The sequence below is a fragment of the Salmo trutta genome, chromosome 35 (genome assembly GCF_901001165.1).
Source record: "Salmo trutta chromosome 35, fSalTru1.1, whole genome shotgun sequence".
Lineage (NCBI taxonomy): Eukaryota > Metazoa > Chordata > Actinopteri > Salmoniformes > Salmonidae > Salmo > Salmo trutta.
The window spans coordinates 5,153,759-5,171,501 of record NC_042991.1 but is presented as its reverse complement, the minus strand read 5'-3'; the positions used below and the strand labels follow the sequence as shown (position 1 = coordinate 5,171,501).

Sequence of the window (17,743 nt, the reverse complement as noted above, 5' to 3'; positions counted from 1 at the left end):
TTTGGCTACCATGGCTAGAAGAAGAGATCTCAATGACTTTGAAAGAGGGGTCTCAAAGAAGCATATGGTTTAAAGGGTGTGTGTGTGTGTGTGTGTGTGTGTGTGTGTGTGTGTGTGTGTGTGTGTGTGTGTGTGTGTATGTGTGTGTGTGTGTGTGTGTGTGTGTGTGTGTGTGTGTATGTGTGCGTGTCTCAGTAGCCAGATCTCAACTCAAGTGAACCCTTGTGGGAGATTCTGAAGCCGTGCCTGAGACAGAGTCTTCCACCACCATCAGCAAAACACCAAATCGTGACATTTTGTGTGAAAGAATGTACAGCCAAGGTACATTGAAACTGTTCTGGTGGCTCGTGGTGGCCCAACGCCCTATTGAGACGTGTTATGTTGGTGTTTATTTTGGCAGTTACCTGCCATCCAGGACCTCTATACCAGATTGTCAGACTCCAGCCACCCAGGTCATAGACTGTTCTCTCTGCTACCGCACAGCAAGTGGTACCGATGCACCAAGTCTGGAACCAACAGGACCCTGAACAGCTTCTACCCCCAAGCTATAAGACTGCTAAATAGTTAGTTAAATAGACTAATCACATACGCTGCTGCTGCTGTTTATTATCGATCCTGTTGTCTAATCATTTTATCCCTACATATCTACCTCAATTACCTCGTACCCCTGCAAATCGACTTGGTACTGGTACCCTGTGTATAAAGCCAAGTTATCGCTACTCATTCTGTATGTATTATTACTTGTATTATTATTATTATGTGTTACTTTTCTATTATTTCTCTATTTTCTTTCTCTCTGCATTGTTGGAAAGGGCCTGTAAGCATTTCACTGTTAGTTACACCTGTTGTTTACGAACCATGTGTCGAAGAAAATGTGATTTGATTTGTCTGTGAAATCCTTCAGAAATCAGCATGGGCTGCAGTGTAGGACATAGTGTGTATCTGTGAGTCTACCAGCAGGGGGCAGTGTGTACTAGTGTATGAGTATGGCGCGTGGCTGGAAGCCCCAGTAGGCTGCTGTTGATGGATGCCGGGTGATTCTGTGTGAAGGGGAATGCGAAGAGCATCGATCCTGCCGCCTGCCTGTCCCTGGTACAGCAGTGCTGTCTGCTGGGTAGTTATAAAACTAACCCTGACACACACACACACACATACACACACATATACACACATATACACACACACACACACACACACACACACACACACACACACACACACACACACACACACACACACACACACACACACACACACACACACACGCCTAGGTTGATATACACGCATGCGCACCGGAGCTAGACTTTCGGCCCCACCAGTGAGTGTGTGTGCCCGGGGTGGGACTGGGAGTGTATGAGTATATGAATTAGTCAATAACACAGGTCACTGATGGAGAGGGCCATGAAAGCGATGGATGATCAACTACAGCCATTTCTTACTATAAGATGTAGGATTTATGATTGGCAAACAATTCTCCCACCAGTACTTCTGCTGACTCGCAGCGTTGCACTTCGTTATAAATCGAATAACCACCCTCTGTGTGCGAATGGCCTACAAGAGACGTGTCTTTCTGCTGCTGCCGCTGCCGTGAGTGTGTGTCCCATACCTGTGCTGGGAGAAGAAGGCTCATGCACACTGGATGAGTCGCTGTAGGTGTTGGAGGCCTGCTCTGACAGTTTCTTCTTGGTGCTCGATGTCTTGATGTGTTTCTTCTTGTTCTTCACCAGAATCTTTCCCATCAGATCCATCGGACTGGGCAGGTGTACACCTGGTTCCAACTAGAGACAAAGAGAGAGGGGTGAAGGGAGAGAGAGGGGGTGAAGGGAGAGAGAGGGGGTGAAGGGAGAGAGAGGGGTGAAGGGAGAGAGAGGGGGTGAAGGGAGAGAGAGGGGGTGAAGGGAGAGAGAGGGGGTGAAGGGAGAGAGAGGGCGCGAGAGATTGAGAGAGAGGGAGCGAGAGAGGGAGCCATTGAGGCAGAGACATGAGTTACTCTTTACGTGAAAGTAACACGCAAGCAAAGGTCCTACTAATGATGACGTTGGTGGGTGTGTGTGGTAGGCAAGGGTATCAAAACGAACTTAGTGTTGTGACGATGAGAAGGTGCTGGTCATAGTGTTAAAGGCTTAGTGAACTGAATGAAAGAAAAAAGGCCATTACAAGCTGGTTTGGCAGTGTGTTTAGTTTACAGCCTCAAAAGTGTGTTTAGTTTACAGCCTCAAAAGTGTTTAGATTACAGCCTCAAAAGTGTTTAGTTTACAGCTTCAAAAGCTTTTAGTTTACAGCTTCAAAACGTTCTACACTCCTGAATATGCTTCCTTTGAGGAGAGTGGGAGCATATCCATAAACACGTTCTCTCTCTGGAGAGCAGGCTGGAGCACAACACTGGTTAATTCATGTGATACATTTCTGTTCTGTTGGATCACACTGCTGATGCCCATTAATAATGGCGCACCAGAAGACGGTTTTTCTCATCACACACACGCACGCACGCAGGCGCTCATACATGTAGGCACGCGCACGCACGGGCACACACATACGCTCAACAACTTCCTGAGCTGCGGCCCTTTCCTTGACAGTCAATCACCAAAACCTCCAGTGGCCTCATGGGTGGAGTGTTGTTCATATCTTTCAGAATTTCATCGTTAATACAAAAACGCACAAACATTTAACAAAGAAAATCCGGTGTTTCTGTGTCAAACGGTGTTGTTATATTTCAGTCTTCTGTGATGTATATAACGTGTAATATTGGGATGCAAATTCATAATTGAATACATTTCAACTCTATATCTGACATGGTACATGTGCCTTCTTTTTTTAAGCCCATAACCATGTGTGTGAGGTGTATACTTTGGTTTCAAAGTAGATGTGTTTAGGACTACCAAGAAACACTTTGTGTGACCCTGATTTAGCTCACTGCAGTAAAAGGTTCAACAGCATCACACTTATGAGCATCTGCCATATCCACTTGTCTTCGAAAACGAGTTGAGCATTTTCCGCTTAAACGGAAGCACCTGGGAAGCTAGTGGGAGAAGCTGGCATTTTTGTTCTCTGTGCCCACTTATCACTCACTCCATAGTGGATATCTGACTCTCTTTCTCTCTACCTCTTTTCAGAAAGTACTGCTCTGATAACAAGTCATTCACTGGGAGGGCTTATGCGCACACGCACGCACACACACACGCACGCACACACACACACACACACACACACACACACAGACACACAGACACAGACACAGACACACACACACACACACACACACACACACACACACACACACAACGACCAACAGTTCACTGCTGATTAAAGGGCCGGATGGTAACTGTAGGTGTCTCTGTGTCCTTGTCTGTCTGTGCTTGTGAGTGCGTTCGTGCGTGTGTTTGATTGCCGTTACGTAAGAATGGGCTCGGAGGAAAAAGTTCTTCCACAAAGGGACAACGCAAGCTTTTCACTGGTAGCCATGGCAACTGGGGGGGGGGAGTAGATAAAGGGTTTCCAAGAAATACAGCATACGGATTACCCCGTAACACAACACACATGCATGGTAACCCGTCTCCATTCATTCTACCATGAGAGACTGCCCATATGCAGTGTAACCTCTGATAGCCGGGTAAGGGTCTGATTGATAGTGAGGGAGAGAACCATGTGATTGTAATTGCAGACAGGTGAAAAGGGTATGTTTGGATAAAGGGAGATGGAAGGGTGAGAGAGATAGACGGGTACGTAGGTAGGGAGAGAGAGAGACGGCAATGTTAACCTGTTTCCCATCCCAATAAAGCCCCTTGAATTGAAATTGAATTGAGAGAGAGATAGATAGATAGAGAGAGAGATAGATAGAGATAGAGAGAGATAGATAGAGAGAGAGATAGATAGAGAGATAGAGAGAGATAGATAGAGAGAGATAGATAGAGAGATAGAGAGAGATAGAGAGATAGATAGATAGATAGATAGATAGATAGATAGATAGATAGAGAGAGAGAGAGATATAGAGAGATAGATAGAGAGATAGATAGATAGATAGAGAGAGATAGAGAGATAGATAGAGAGATAGAGATAGATAGATAGAGAGATAGATAGAGATAGATAGAGAGATAGATAGATAGAGAGATAGAGAGAGATAGATAGAGAGAGAGATAGAGAGATAGAGAGAGATAGATAGAGAGATAGAGAGATAGATAGATAGAGAGAGAGAGATAGATAGATAGATAGAGAGAGATAGAGATAGAGAGATAGAGAGATAGAGATAGATAGATAGAGAGATAGATAGAGAGAGATAGATAGAGAGATAGATAGAGAGAGAGATAGAGAGATAGATAGAGAGATAGATCGATAGAGAGAGAGATAGAGAGATAGAGAGAGAGATAGAGAGAGATAGAGAGATAGAGAGAGATAGATAGAGAGATAGATAGATAGATAGAGAGAGATAGAGAGATGAACAGAGGCAGGGTAAACTTCTAGGTTTAGTCCACATGAGGCTGTTCAGATGGCTGCTCAGGGGTGACGGAGGGGAGAGGAACACTTCCCACTCACAGGTACATGCCATAAAGGTGTCTAGAACAGTGCGTTTGTCAATGCGTGTGTATAGTGTGTGAACATGAGTGTGCCTTCTCTACTTACAGGGTACTTCTCCAGAGGGTCGGTCAGTAACATGTCTCCAAATATTGATCTGCAGTATTCCGCCATCTTGGCCTGCTGCTTTGGCCTGGCAACACACACACACACACACACCGTTAACACCCTTACAATCACCTCACAGTGGCCTAATGTTAGTATTTAGACATTGACTATTGGAGTGGATAGTGTTGCTGTGACCGTTTGGGATTCGAACCTGGGTGTCCTGGGGAAGCTAACGCAAGTCTCAAGCAAGGTCACACATCATGCGGGTGTAGTTCAACAAATGACCTAGGCTAAGTTACACTTTATCCCTCTGTAACCTACTCCTTGCAGACCCCCCATCCGGACCATGCCACCAATGTGACCAAACTACAGTTCCAACCTGGGTCTCATGCGCGCCACAAGATTGTGTTTGCACACCGGGGAGCTAAGCCAAGTCTTCAAGTCTCAGGCAGGGTTACTCAACATGCAAACGTGGCTCACCAAACCAACTTCGCCACATTAGCATGTAGCTAGCTAATGGCTTCAGAGTAGCTAGTATTACCATGTAGCTATTAGCTAATGCCCGACTATATGACTGGCTAACATTAGCATACAGTTAATTAGCTAATGACATAAGAGTGGTGAGCATTAGCAGGGCAGTTAAAATGGCACTAACATAGCTATAGACTCACAGAGGTTCAGAATCACCGTTTGAACTGAAGTTAAACAAATAGCGACGTTGGTGGTGTGTACATTCATCAAAGACGTCAAACAAAGGTAAACTCTGGATAACACACAGAGCCGTGAGAGTTGTTGACTCACGAGTCCACGTGGTTCTCAAAGGAGAGGATGACAGGGAAAGGGGAGGTCTTGAAGGCACACTCTGCTATGGCCTCAATCACTTCCTATAGACACGGAACAGACAGACAGGGTGTCAGAACTGGTCAAGGACCAATGGGAGCAAAGGTCAATGAATGTGATCGCTGATCAGAATTGGTGAATCTAGTTTCATAGATGTGCGTTGAAACGGCTCAGATTTTCATCAACTCTTAACCAAATGACCTCTGGTCAGGCTAAACCAAAATCTAGGAATATTTGAAGTACAATATTGGTATTATACAGTATTTACAGTGATGTGGAGAGCAACTGGTGTAGAGCTTGTTGACTCATTGAACATCTGATAGGGAGTGTTAAATGGCTACAGATGAAGTGGTTAAGTGAAATTTACAACCATTTTACAAACACTAATGCATTTAATGCACTTAATAGCTTTACCTCTGTCTCTATCACACACTTCCCCTACTCTCTCTCCGTCTCTCATTCCCTCTACCAGTCCACTGACACATTTCTATTTTACTCTCAATCCAACTTCTCTTGCACTTAGTACTCTCATTAATAAAGACCAAATTCCCCTCTATCAATCAATCTCTTCTCCACCTTAGGCCTGGCTCCCTCCTTTCCTCTCCCTGGGCTTATTCGTTCTTCCCTCTGCTTCTCTCCTTTACCCCTCCGTGCTTCAATTATTCTCTCCTCCCCTCTCTCCTGTTGCTCTCTACCATACTAAACACCACGCAAATCGTTGCCTCTGTGTCCCCGTTACTCAAACAATCTGTTGCTCTCTCTCTTTCCAGCTCTCTCTTCCTCCCTCGCCCTCCTCTCTTTTGCTCCCTTCTCTCTCTCTCCTCTATCTCTCTGGTTCCAGACAGTTTACCTTGAAGGAGATTTCAGTTGTCATGGTGAATCCGTGTGTGATGACAGGTTCTTCTTCGGTGGTGCGTCCCTTCCAGCAGTCCAACTCGATACAGCGACACCCTGAAAGGAGGACCTGGCGGTACATCTCCACCGACGAGTTACCTGCCAGCTGGCCCGCTACACACACACACACACAAACAAACATGGGCGCATGCGCCCACACACACACACATTACTCTTTCAACAGTTAATAACCACATTATTTCCTTCTGAGATCCAGGAGTCCTACTGTGTGTCAACACGAGACATTCCCACACATCTCAAGCTCTCATTAAGCACATTAGCCATTAGAGTGGGGGAAATGGATACGAGCGGCACCACATTCCGCACAGCGGAGCGGCGCACAAGCAGATCTCATCCCCACTTTCTCCATTAACAAAGCAATTATCTCCACATTAGCGTCGTATTACCGCCGCGCAGAGACAACAGTGTCAGTGCGAGACGCAGGCACATCTGTGGCTGAGTGGATGTGGGTATGTGTGTCTGTGTGTCCCACTTCAGGATGCGCCCCCCGAGCTCCTCTATAAATGCAATTTCATCTCTTCCTAAGGAGCGTGAATGGACACACACACACACACACACACACACACACACACACACCACGACTTCCGGGTGATTACAGCATCCGCCATTAGAGGAAAGTTAACTTCTAAATGAGTTCCTGCCTTCAGCACGGCATGAAACACAGTTTTAATAAGAAGGAGATTACAGACGGATCAATGTGAAGGAATAATAACGCCCTGACCACGATAAAACAATCAGTAATGACTTATTAGAAATATCCTTTTCTTCCTCTGCCATGGAACAAGCAAACAGTGTTGGGGAGTAGTGAACTACATGTTGTTCAACTAGTAATGTATCTATATTTTGCAGCAACTTGGTGGTAGTTGGATTGAATTAAATCTTGGTAGTGTTTTCAGTAGTTAATAACTTTTTGGACATGTAGCGGTGTAGCTAACTACCAGTTTTTTGCAAAAATAAAATATGTGTGAAGTAGGCAATCATTTCCTTTATTTTTCGGCATCAGACCTGCCTAATTCTCACTTTAAACATTGTTTTTGTGTTTAACAGGCTAAATTACACATACAGTATAGGCTAAGTTAAATTGCAGTATGACCCCCCCCAAGTGGTCTGTTCTTGCAATTTGTAGTCTATGACATTTCAGATTTACATATGAAAAATGTATTTTTCAAAGTAACTTCAGTTAAGTAAACAATATCTTTCTCAAGGGTAACTTTAGTATAGCTTATCTTCTTCCAGTGTGAAGTAATTGGTAGCTTGGTGAACTATATTTTCATAGTATCTTCCCCAACACTGCGAGCAAAGGTCTCTGTAAAGTTTCTCTGTAACTTCCAGAAATGATTTCTCGTCATAACTTAGTTCCTTAATGTGTAATACAATAAGACAACTGTCACGACTTCCGCCGAAGTCGGTACCTCTCCTTGTTCGGGCGGCGCTCGGCGTCGCCGGTCTTCTAGCCATCATCGATCCACTTTTCATTTTCCATTTGTTTTGTCTTGTCTTCTCACACACCCGGTCTCAATTTCCCTCATTGCATGTTGTGTATTTAACCCTCTGTTCCCCCCATGTCTTTGTGCGGAATTGTTTATTGTAAGTGCATGTGCACGTTTTCTCTGGTGCGCGACGGGTTTTGTACCCATTTGTTTATTGTTCTGGTTTCCGGTGGTTTTATGAATAAAACTGCTCCGTTGATTACCCAGTTTTGCGCTCCTGCGTCTGACTTCCCTGCCGCCAGTTATGCACTTCCTTACAACAACGTGTCAATAGGAGAATAAGAATAAGAAGACGTGATAAGGGAATGAATGGACACATTGTGTATCTTCCTCAATTTATTTTTCCCTTTTCAGTCTTTGACATTAGCCTATTAAAGAAATAAAATGTTCCTCTGGCGGGAGAAAGTTGATTCACGAGAGATTTTCATGCGCAATCCATCTCCCCGGAATATATTTCAATATATGAATAATAATATCTCTTGTAGCTAGAATGGCCTTTGTAGTTTTGGTTTGTAATTCTTATTGCTGCCACATGCCAGTCAGTCTGAATACCAGTCTGAAGAAATGTTGAACTCATGAATAAGAACGAAGTCAGTCGCAAAGAGAGTGCTGATTGGATAAGCACCTGAGGTTCACAGGAGGAGATGGCCCCTTATTGGCTGATGTTGGATGACAGACTTACAGTAGAGGAAGGTGAAACAGGAAGGTGAAACGTCCTTCAGGCACCGGTGTTAGTAGCAACCAGAGTATTTGAATAAAAAACCTGGAATAAAAGTTTCTGAAGTTTCAAAATAGACGCCTACCTGTGAGGTATGTATTGTGGGAGGAGTTGATGAAGTAATGAGACAGCGGTAAGGTCATGTCTTCACTCTGGTCCAGCTTCTCTGGTGGGATGATGCTGTTCTCTTCACTACTCAGATACTTGGCGAAGCCCTCCACTGAGATCTGACCTGTAGGAACACGCACACAAACACACAACATTACAGAGGGTAGCTCTGGGTAAAGATATGTGTCCATCGTGTCAGTTTTGTGCTACAGGCTGTAAGCTAAGTGTTAGGTTGTAGCTCAACTAAGCTTAACCCTGCAGAGTTTAAACTAGGTCCTAATGCTGCTAACAAAAGCAGACAAGCTGAAAAATCTCTAGTGTAACCCGGATGGAAAGGTTTCACCACTGACATTATTACCCATCGACACAGTCCCTCAATCAATCAGTGTGTGTGTGTGTGTGTGTGTGTGTGTGTGGTTCCCTCAATCAATCCATGTCTACATTAGAGGGCCCCAGTGTGTATGTGTGTGGGTGTACATTAGAGAGCCACAGAGATCAATCTCAGGGACAAAGGCTGTTTCAAACCCTGACCACAAGGGTTGGACCTATGACTCCCACACTGAGTCACCCTACAATCCACACTCTGGTGTTCTTCCAGTGTGTGTTTATGCCTTAGATGTAAAACATTTAAAAAAAATAAAATAGATCGCACAACGCAGAGGCAAATTATGAAGTAATAATTAGTAAGTGCTGTTAGCTTATTGTTTTAAAATCACTCAGATATCCTGTAGAATAAAACATTCAAAGAGTGCATTTACAAGTCAGGTGCATGAGAAGCTTCAAACGCTCCCACTCCCATGACAGACATGTTCCCTTTAAATCCAACACATCACACACGCGCACACTAAACCAATAGCCTTTGATCAATGATCTCTATAGCCGGGGAAATAAACGCTAACACAAGCAGCCAATTAGCCTCCCTTAACCGCGCAGGCACCCAGGACTAGCGACTGTTACACACACACACGCACACGCACGCACGCACACACACACACACGCACGCACGCACGCACACGCACACACACACGCACACACCTATCTCCCTCTGGTACAAACCTTACCTCTGCAGAGACACTGGGGAGGGTAAGCTGATCCTAGATCTGTGCCCTGTGTAATCTCCTCCACCAGCCCTGTGTCTGAGAGGACCGCCTAAATGCTTTCCCTACGGTGAAATAAAACCTGTAAAACGACAACTCCCCTCACAGATACACTATATATACAAAAGTGGGTGGACTCCCCTTCGGATTAGTGGATTTGGCTATTTCAGCCACACACGTCACTGACAGGTGTATAAAATCGAGCACACAGCCATGCAATCTCCATAGACAAACATTGGCAGTAGAATGACCTTACTGAAGAGCCCAGTGACTTTCAACGTGGCACCGTCATAGGGTGCCACCTTTCCAACAAGTCAGCTCATCAAATTTCTGCCCTGCTAGAGCTGCCCCGGTCAACTGAAAGTGCTGTTATTGTGAAGTGGAAACTTCTAGGAGCAACAACTGCTCAGCCGCAAAGTGGTAGGCCACACAAGCTCAAAGAACGGGACCGCTAAGTGCTGAAGCGCGTAGCACGTAAAATGGTCTGTACTCGGTTGCAACGCTCACTACCGAGTTCCAATCTGCCTCTGGAAGCAACGTCAGCACAAGAACTGTTTGTCGGGAGCTTCATTAAATGGGTTTCCATCAGTGGAGGCTGCTGAGGGGAGAATGGCTCTTAATAATGGCTGGAATGGAGTGAATGGAATGGCATCAAACCAGGTGTATGATGTATTTGATACCATTCCACTGATTCCACTTCAGCCATTACCATGAGCCAGTCCTCCCCAATTAAGGTGCCACCAACCTCCTGTGGTTTCCATGGCCGAGCAGCCACACACAAGCCTAAGATCACCATGCACAATGCCAAGCGACAGCTGGAGTGGTGTAAAGCTCACCGACATTGGACTCTTGAGCACTGGAAACACGTTCTCTAGAGTGATGAATCACGCTTCACCATCTGGCAGTGCGATGGACGAATCTGGGTTTGGCAGATGCCAGGAGAACGCTACCTGCCCTAATGCATAGTGCCAACTGTAAAGTTTGCTGAGGAGGAATAATGGTCTGGGGCTGTTTTTCATGGTTTGGGCTAGGCCCCTTAGTTCCAGTGAAGGTAAATCTTAACGCTACAAAATACAATAACATTCTAGATGATTCTGTGCTTCCAACTTTGTGGCAACAGTTTGGGGAAGGCCCTTTCCTGTTTCAGCATGACAATGCCCCTGTGCACAATGCGAGGTCCATACAGAAATGGTTTGTTGAGATCGGTGTGGAAGAACTTGACTGGCCTGTACAGAGCCCTGACCTCAAACACCTTTGGGATGAATTGGAATGCCAACCATCAGCCAGGCCTAATCGACCAACATCAGTGCCTGACCTCACTAATTCTCTTGTGGCTGAATGGAAGCAAGTCCCCGCAGCAATGTTCCAACATCTAGTGGAAAGCCTTCCCAGAAGAATGAAGGCTGTTATAGCAGCAAAGGGGGGACCATATTATTACCATACTCCATATTAAGGGGGGACCAACTCCATGATTTTGGAATGAGATGTTCGACGAGCTGGTGTCCACATACTTTGGTGATGTAGTGTAGATGGTTCTACTAATATGGCAGGTTTGATTGAAGTTTTCAAATGTTGTCAAGCATTCCAGAGGTAAAGGTTATGAGTTCATCAAAGGTCTATACAGATTTGATTTAGACATAACTGACTTAAGACATAGGTTAAGAGGACCTTGTTTAGGTCTCTGTGTGAGAGAGAGAGAGAGAGAGAGAAAGGGAGAGAGAGAGAGGACAGAATGAGAGAGGGAGCGACAGACAGAGAGAGAGAGAGAGAGAGAGAGAGAGAGAGAGAGAGAGAGCAAGTGAGGGTCAGAGAGACGAGAGAAAGGCGACCTAAATGCCAGAACCGGACAAGAATCTGACACCCTCAGCACACAGGGGGACAAACACCTACCTGGAGGTGACAGCATTCCCTCCCCCATATGCCCCCCTAGACACAACTACGACAACATAACCAACAAAAATGGGTCACAACTCCTGCTCTGTCGGACGCTGGGTATGTACATAGTCAATGGTAGGCTTCGGGGGGACTCCTATGGTAGGTACACACAGCTCATCTCTTGGCAGTAGTACTGTAGATGACTTTATCACTGACCTCAACCCAGTCTTTTAGAGCATTCAGTCAACACACTGACACCCCTATCAGATCACAGCAAAATCACACTCTACTTGAACAGAGCAATACTCAATCAAGAGGCATCAAAGCCAAAGGAACTGAATAATATTAAGAAATGCTATAGATGGAAGGAAGTAGCGTGGAAATCTACCAAAAAACAATTAGGCAACAACAAATTAAATCCCAAACTTGGCAGTAGAAAACCTAAACAGTATATTTGACCTCTCAGCTTCCCTATCAAATCAAAAAATGTCAAGCAGACAACCTAAGAAAATGAACAACAATGACAAATGGTTTGATGAAGAATTAAAAACCTAAGAAAGAAATTGAGAAACCTGTCCAACCAAAAACATAGAGACCCAGAAAACCTGAGTCTACGGCTCCACTATGGTGAATCACTAAAACAATACAGAAGTACACTACGGAAAAAGAAGGAACAGCATGTCAGAAATCAGCTCAATGTAATTGAAGAATCTATAAAATCTCACCACTTCTGGGAAAATTGGAAAACACTAAACAAACAACAACACGAAGAGTTATCTATCCAAAATGGAGATGTATGGGTAAACCACTACTCCAATCTTTGTGTCTCCATAACAAAGAACAAACAGCAAAAACATACATGATCAAATGATCAAATGCAAATCTTAGAATCAACTATTAAACCCACTGTATTCTCCAATTACATTGAATGAACTACAGGACAAAATACAAACCCTCCAACCCAAAAATGGTATCCTAAATGAAATTATAAAATGTACAGACCACAAATTCCAATTGGCTATACTTAAACTCTTAAACATCATCCTCAGCTCTGGCATCTTCCCCAATATTTGGAAGCAAGGACTGATCAACCCAATCTACAAAAGTGGAGACAAATTTGACCCAAATAACTACCGTGGGATATGGGTCAACAGCAACCTTGGGAAAATCCTCTGCATTATCATTAACAGCAGACTCGTACATTTCCTCAGCGAAAAACAATGTACTGAGAAAATGTCAAATTCGCTTTGTACCAAATTACCGTATGACAGACCACGTATTCACCCTGCACACCCTAATTGACAAACAAACAAACCAAAACAAAGGCAAAGTCTTCTCATGCTTTGTTTATTTCAAAACAGTTTTTAACTCAATTTGGCACGAGGGCCTGCTATTGTCACGTCCTGACCTGTATAAGGGGTTATTTGTTATTGTAGTTTGGTCAGGACGTGGCAGGGGTGTGTTTATTTAGAGTGTTTCGGGGTTTGTTGGGCTATGTTCTGTTTTAAGAGGGGTGTTTGTTTAGAGTGTTTCGGGGTTTGTTGGGCTATGTTCTGTTTTAAGAGGGGTGTTTGTTTAGAGTGTTTCGGGGTTTGTTGGGTTATGTTCTTGTTAGTCTATTTCTATGTTAGTTCTAGTATGTCTATTTCTATGTGGTGTTTGTTGGGTTGACCTTCAATTTGAAGCAGCTGCTCCTAGTTGCTTCTAATTGAAGGTCCTATTTAAGAGGGGTGTTTTTCTATGGGATTTTGTGGGTAGTTGTTCCGTGTATAGCTAGCTGTAAGCCTTACAGGACTGTTTATCGTCATTGTTTTTTGTATACTTTTGTTTTGGTTTTCCTTCTTTCTGCCAAATAAAAGAAGACGAGTATACACATTCCCGCTGCATTTTGGTCCACTTTATACGACGGCCGTGACAGCTATACAAATTGATGGAAAGTGGTGTTGGGGGAAAAACATACAACATTATAAAATCCATGTACACAAACAACAAGAGTGCGGTTAAAATTAGCAAAAAACACACACATTTCTTTCCACAGGGCCGGGGTGTGAGACAGGGATGCAGCTTAAGCCCCACCCTCTTCAACATATACTGTATATCAACAAATTGGCGAGGGCACTAGAACAGTCTGCAGCACCTGGCCTCACCCTACTAGAATCTGTATTCAAATGACTACTGTTTGCTGATGATCTGGTGCTTCTGTCCCCAACCAAGGAGGGCTTACAGCAGCACCTAGATCTTCTGCACAGATTCTGTCAGACCTGGGCCCCCACAGTAAATCTCAGTAAGACAAAAATAATGGTGTTCCAAAAAAGGTCCAGTTTCCAGGACCACAAATACAAATTCCATCTAGACACCGTTGCCCTAGAGCACACAAAAAACTATACATACCTCGGCCTAAACATCAGAGCCACAGGTAACTTACACAAAGCTGTGAACGAGCTGAGAGAAAAGGCAAGAAGGACATTCTATGCCATCAAAAGGAACATATAATTTGACATACCAATTAGGATCTGGCAAAAAATACTTGAATGAGTTATAGAACCCATTTCCCTTTATGGTTGTGAGGTCTGGGGTACGCTCTCCAACCAAGAATTCACTAAATGGGACAAACCAAATTGAGACTCTGAATGCAGAATTCTGCAAAAATATCCTCCGTGTACACAGTAAAACACCAAATAATGCATGCAGAGCAGAATTAGGCCGATACCCGCTAATTATCAAAATCCAGAAAAGAGCTGTTAAATTCTACAACCACCTAAAAGGAAGCAATTCCCAAACCTTCCATAACAAAGCCATCACCTACAGATAAATACACCTGGAGAAGAGCCCCCTAAGAAAGTTGGCTCTGTTCACAAACACAAACAGACCCCACAGAGCCCCAGGACAGCAACACAATTAGACCCAACCAAATCATGCATGCAGAGCATGATGAGAAAACAAAAAGATAATTACTTGACACATTGGAAAGAATTGACCAAATAACGGAGAAAACTAGAATGCTATTTGGCCCTAAACAGAGAGCACACAGTGGCAGAATACCTGACCACTGTGACTGACCAAAACTAAGGAAAGCTTTGACTATGTACAGACTCGGTGAGCATAGTCATGATATTGAGAAAGGCTGCCGTAGGCAGACCTGGCTCTCAAGAGAAGACAGGCTATGTGCACACTGCCCCACAAAATTAGCTGGAAACTGAGCTGCACTTCCTAACCTCCTGCCAAATGTATGACCATATTAGAGACACATATTTCCCTCAGATTACACAGATCCACAATGAATTCGAAAACAAATCCAATTTTGATAAACTCCCATATCTATTGGGTGAAATACCACAGTGTGCCATCACAGCAGCTAGATTTGTGACCTGTTGCCACAAGAAAAGGGCAACCAGTGAAGAACAAACACCATTGTAAATACAACCTATATTTATGTTTATTAATTTTCCCTTTTGTACATTAACTATTTGCACATCATTACAACACGGTATATATACATAATATGACATTTGAAATGGTCCCGTGTGGCTGAGTTGGTAGAGCATGGTGTTTGCAACGCCAGGGTTGTGGGTTCGATTCCCACGGGGGACCAGTACCAAAAAATAAAAATAAATAAATATATATATATTTTTTAAATGGTATGCATTCACTACTATAAGTCGCTCTGGATAAGAGTGTCTGCTAAATGACTAAAATGTAAATGTAAAAATGTTTAATCTTTTGTAAGTGTAATGTTTGCTATTATTTTATGTTGTTGTTAATTTCACTTTTGTTTATTATCTATTTCACTTGCTTTGGCAATGCAAATATAAGTTTCCCATGCCAATAAAGCCCTTAAATTGAACTGAATTGAGAGACAGCGAGAGGGTCAGAAAGACAAAGAGAGAGAGGGAGCAAGACAGAGAGAGAGAGAGCGAGAGAGAGAGCGCGAGAGTGAGAGAGAGAGAGAGTGAGTGAGAGAGAACAGGAGTCTCTTTTTCCACTCCTCTTCCTGAATAAGAACCCCGGTAGGACTGGACCTCAGGATCTGTTCTGTCCCACGGACCTGGGAAGAGGGCAAACGCACATGTGAGTGTGTGTGTGTGTGTGTGTGTGTGTGTGTGTGTGTGTGTGTGAGGAAGTGAGAGAGTGAGTGAGAGAGTGTGTGGGTGTGTATGAATGTTGGTGTGAAGATTGTGTGGTATAGAGGAAACGCGTGAAGAGTATGTGAAGGGGAAGGGTATGTGTGTGTGTGTGTGTGTGTGTGTGTGTGTGTGTGTGTGTGTGTGTGTGTGTGTAACTCTGTGGCTATCATCAGAGCAGATGGCAGTCCTTCCTCTGCCCCAGGCTGAATAAATACTGCAGTGGGAAATCTGTCATTCGGACTGGGAAGGGCAGAGGGACGTGTGTGTGTGTTAGAGGTCTTCACGGGTCAACCCAAACCCGAATGCCCAAGACCCGACCGCCGAGCGGGTCCGGGTCCAAAATGTAATTTTTTCCCTCTGGTCCGAATGCGGTCCTGTTTGATTGTCATCAGGTCTCAGGTCTATGTAACTACAGCTGATAGACCCGGGTGGACCCAAATGGACCCGACCACGGCTCTGCATAGCCTAGAACATATTTATTCTACGCTAAAATTGCTAATATAGCTGAAGTGAAATACAATTAACTTGTCATCTGTTTGACCATTACAATGTAAAAACTTAAAGCAGCACCTCGGTCACCAAAAAATTCCCAGTGATTTTCTTTGGCCATGAAGTTGTGGCTCAGTGTGTCTGAACCACAGCTTCTGTCTCCCAGGACATTTTCTTTCCATGAAACACCACATCTAAACTCTCATATCCCTGGTTGCATCCTAAACGACGCCATATTCCCTGCATAAGTCCACTACTTTTGACCAGGTCCCAAAAGTAGTGGACTGTATAGGGAAGAGGCTTCCATTTGGGACACCCCTTGTGTAAAGCAGACATCCCTCCTCACTCTTAGCGTTGAGTTGAACCAGCAGGACAACATGTATGCGCTGTTGAGTGCTCTGGCCCACTGGTGTGATTCAGGACTTGGAGAAGGTAGCATAAACATGACTGAGATACCAAATGGGTGGATCCTCACTCCTGAAGTCTCTGTAACCACAGAGCTCTAAGCCAGAGAGCAGGGGTGTAATAGATGTATAATAACATGGTAGTAAAGGATTATTAGCTCATTGTAAAGAGGTTATAATGGGTCTGATAACAATCTGCATAATAAGTACTGTCGGTAGTCAGTGTCTGTACTTGACTTGACACAGTGTGACAGAGTGTGTGCCTGCGATGAGACAGGACTCTGTTTACAGGGCGATTTGACTGTTCCACTAAACGAAGGGGAAACTGAGTGACACTGTATGATAAACAGAGTGTGTGTGTGTGTTCCCACGTGTTCATGTGTCTGTGTGTGTGTGTCTGTGTGTGTGTGTGTCTGTGTGTGTGTCTGTGTGTGTGTGTCTGTGTGTGTGTGTGTGTGTGTGTGTGTGTGTGTGTGTGTGTGTGTGTGTGTGTGTGACACTAGTATGAGCATGACAGGTGGACAGACAGGGAGTCCTCCCCTAAGTGTTCTCTACCATTGAGCACACACACACTCACACACACACAGTCTAGCAAAAGAAATAAGGAATTGCATGAGAGAGGAACGAAGTGTAGGGCAAGTGTATACGTGATTGTGAATTTTGTATGTCAGTGTGTTTGTGTGTTTGTGTGTGTGTGTGGGTCTAAGCGTTCCCTGGAACCCCATTAGATCTCCTCTTTCTTGGCCCCTTGGACACGATGTTGCTGAGTGGTTTCTATGGTAACTCCCCTGCCAAACTTACCACCCCTCAGAGAAGGGGGCGGGGGGGTATACTCTCAAAACACCAGAGTTCTTCTAAAACATGTAAATATACAGTGAGGGAAAAAAGTATTTGATCCCCTGCTGATTTGGTGCGTTTGCCCACTGACAAAGAAATTATCAGTCTGTAATTTTAATGGTAGGTTTATTTGAAGAGTGAGAGACAGAATAACAACAAAAAAATCCAGAAAAATGCATGTCAAAAATGTTTTAAATTGATTTGCATTTTAATGAGGGAAATAAGTATT

The 17,743-nt window shown here is 44.1% G+C and overlaps 1 protein-coding gene across 5 annotated transcripts in view; it reads right to left on the bottom strand.

Annotated features, from left to right (window-relative positions):
* Nucleotides 1-17,743, bottom strand: part of LOC115174482 (1-phosphatidylinositol 4,5-bisphosphate phosphodiesterase beta-1) — a 213,001-nt gene that overhangs the window by 43,442 nt on the left and 151,816 nt on the right. For all 5 annotated transcript variants that reach the window (XR_003871785.1, XM_029733035.1, XM_029733036.1 and 2 more), the window contains exons 10-14: nt 8,666-8,812; nt 6,308-6,465; nt 5,419-5,501; nt 4,618-4,702; nt 1,607-1,778 (exon numbers count right to left, since the gene is read on the bottom strand). Coding sequence is in view for 4 of the 5 variants with exons in the window: in XM_029733035.1 (XP_029588895.1) it covers nt 1,607-1,778; nt 4,618-4,702; nt 5,419-5,501; nt 6,308-6,465; nt 8,666-8,812 (645 nt within the window). In the remaining variant the exon portion in view is untranslated. The remainder of the gene's footprint in view (nt 1-1,606; nt 1,779-4,617; nt 4,703-5,418; nt 5,502-6,307; nt 6,466-8,665; nt 8,813-17,743) is intronic.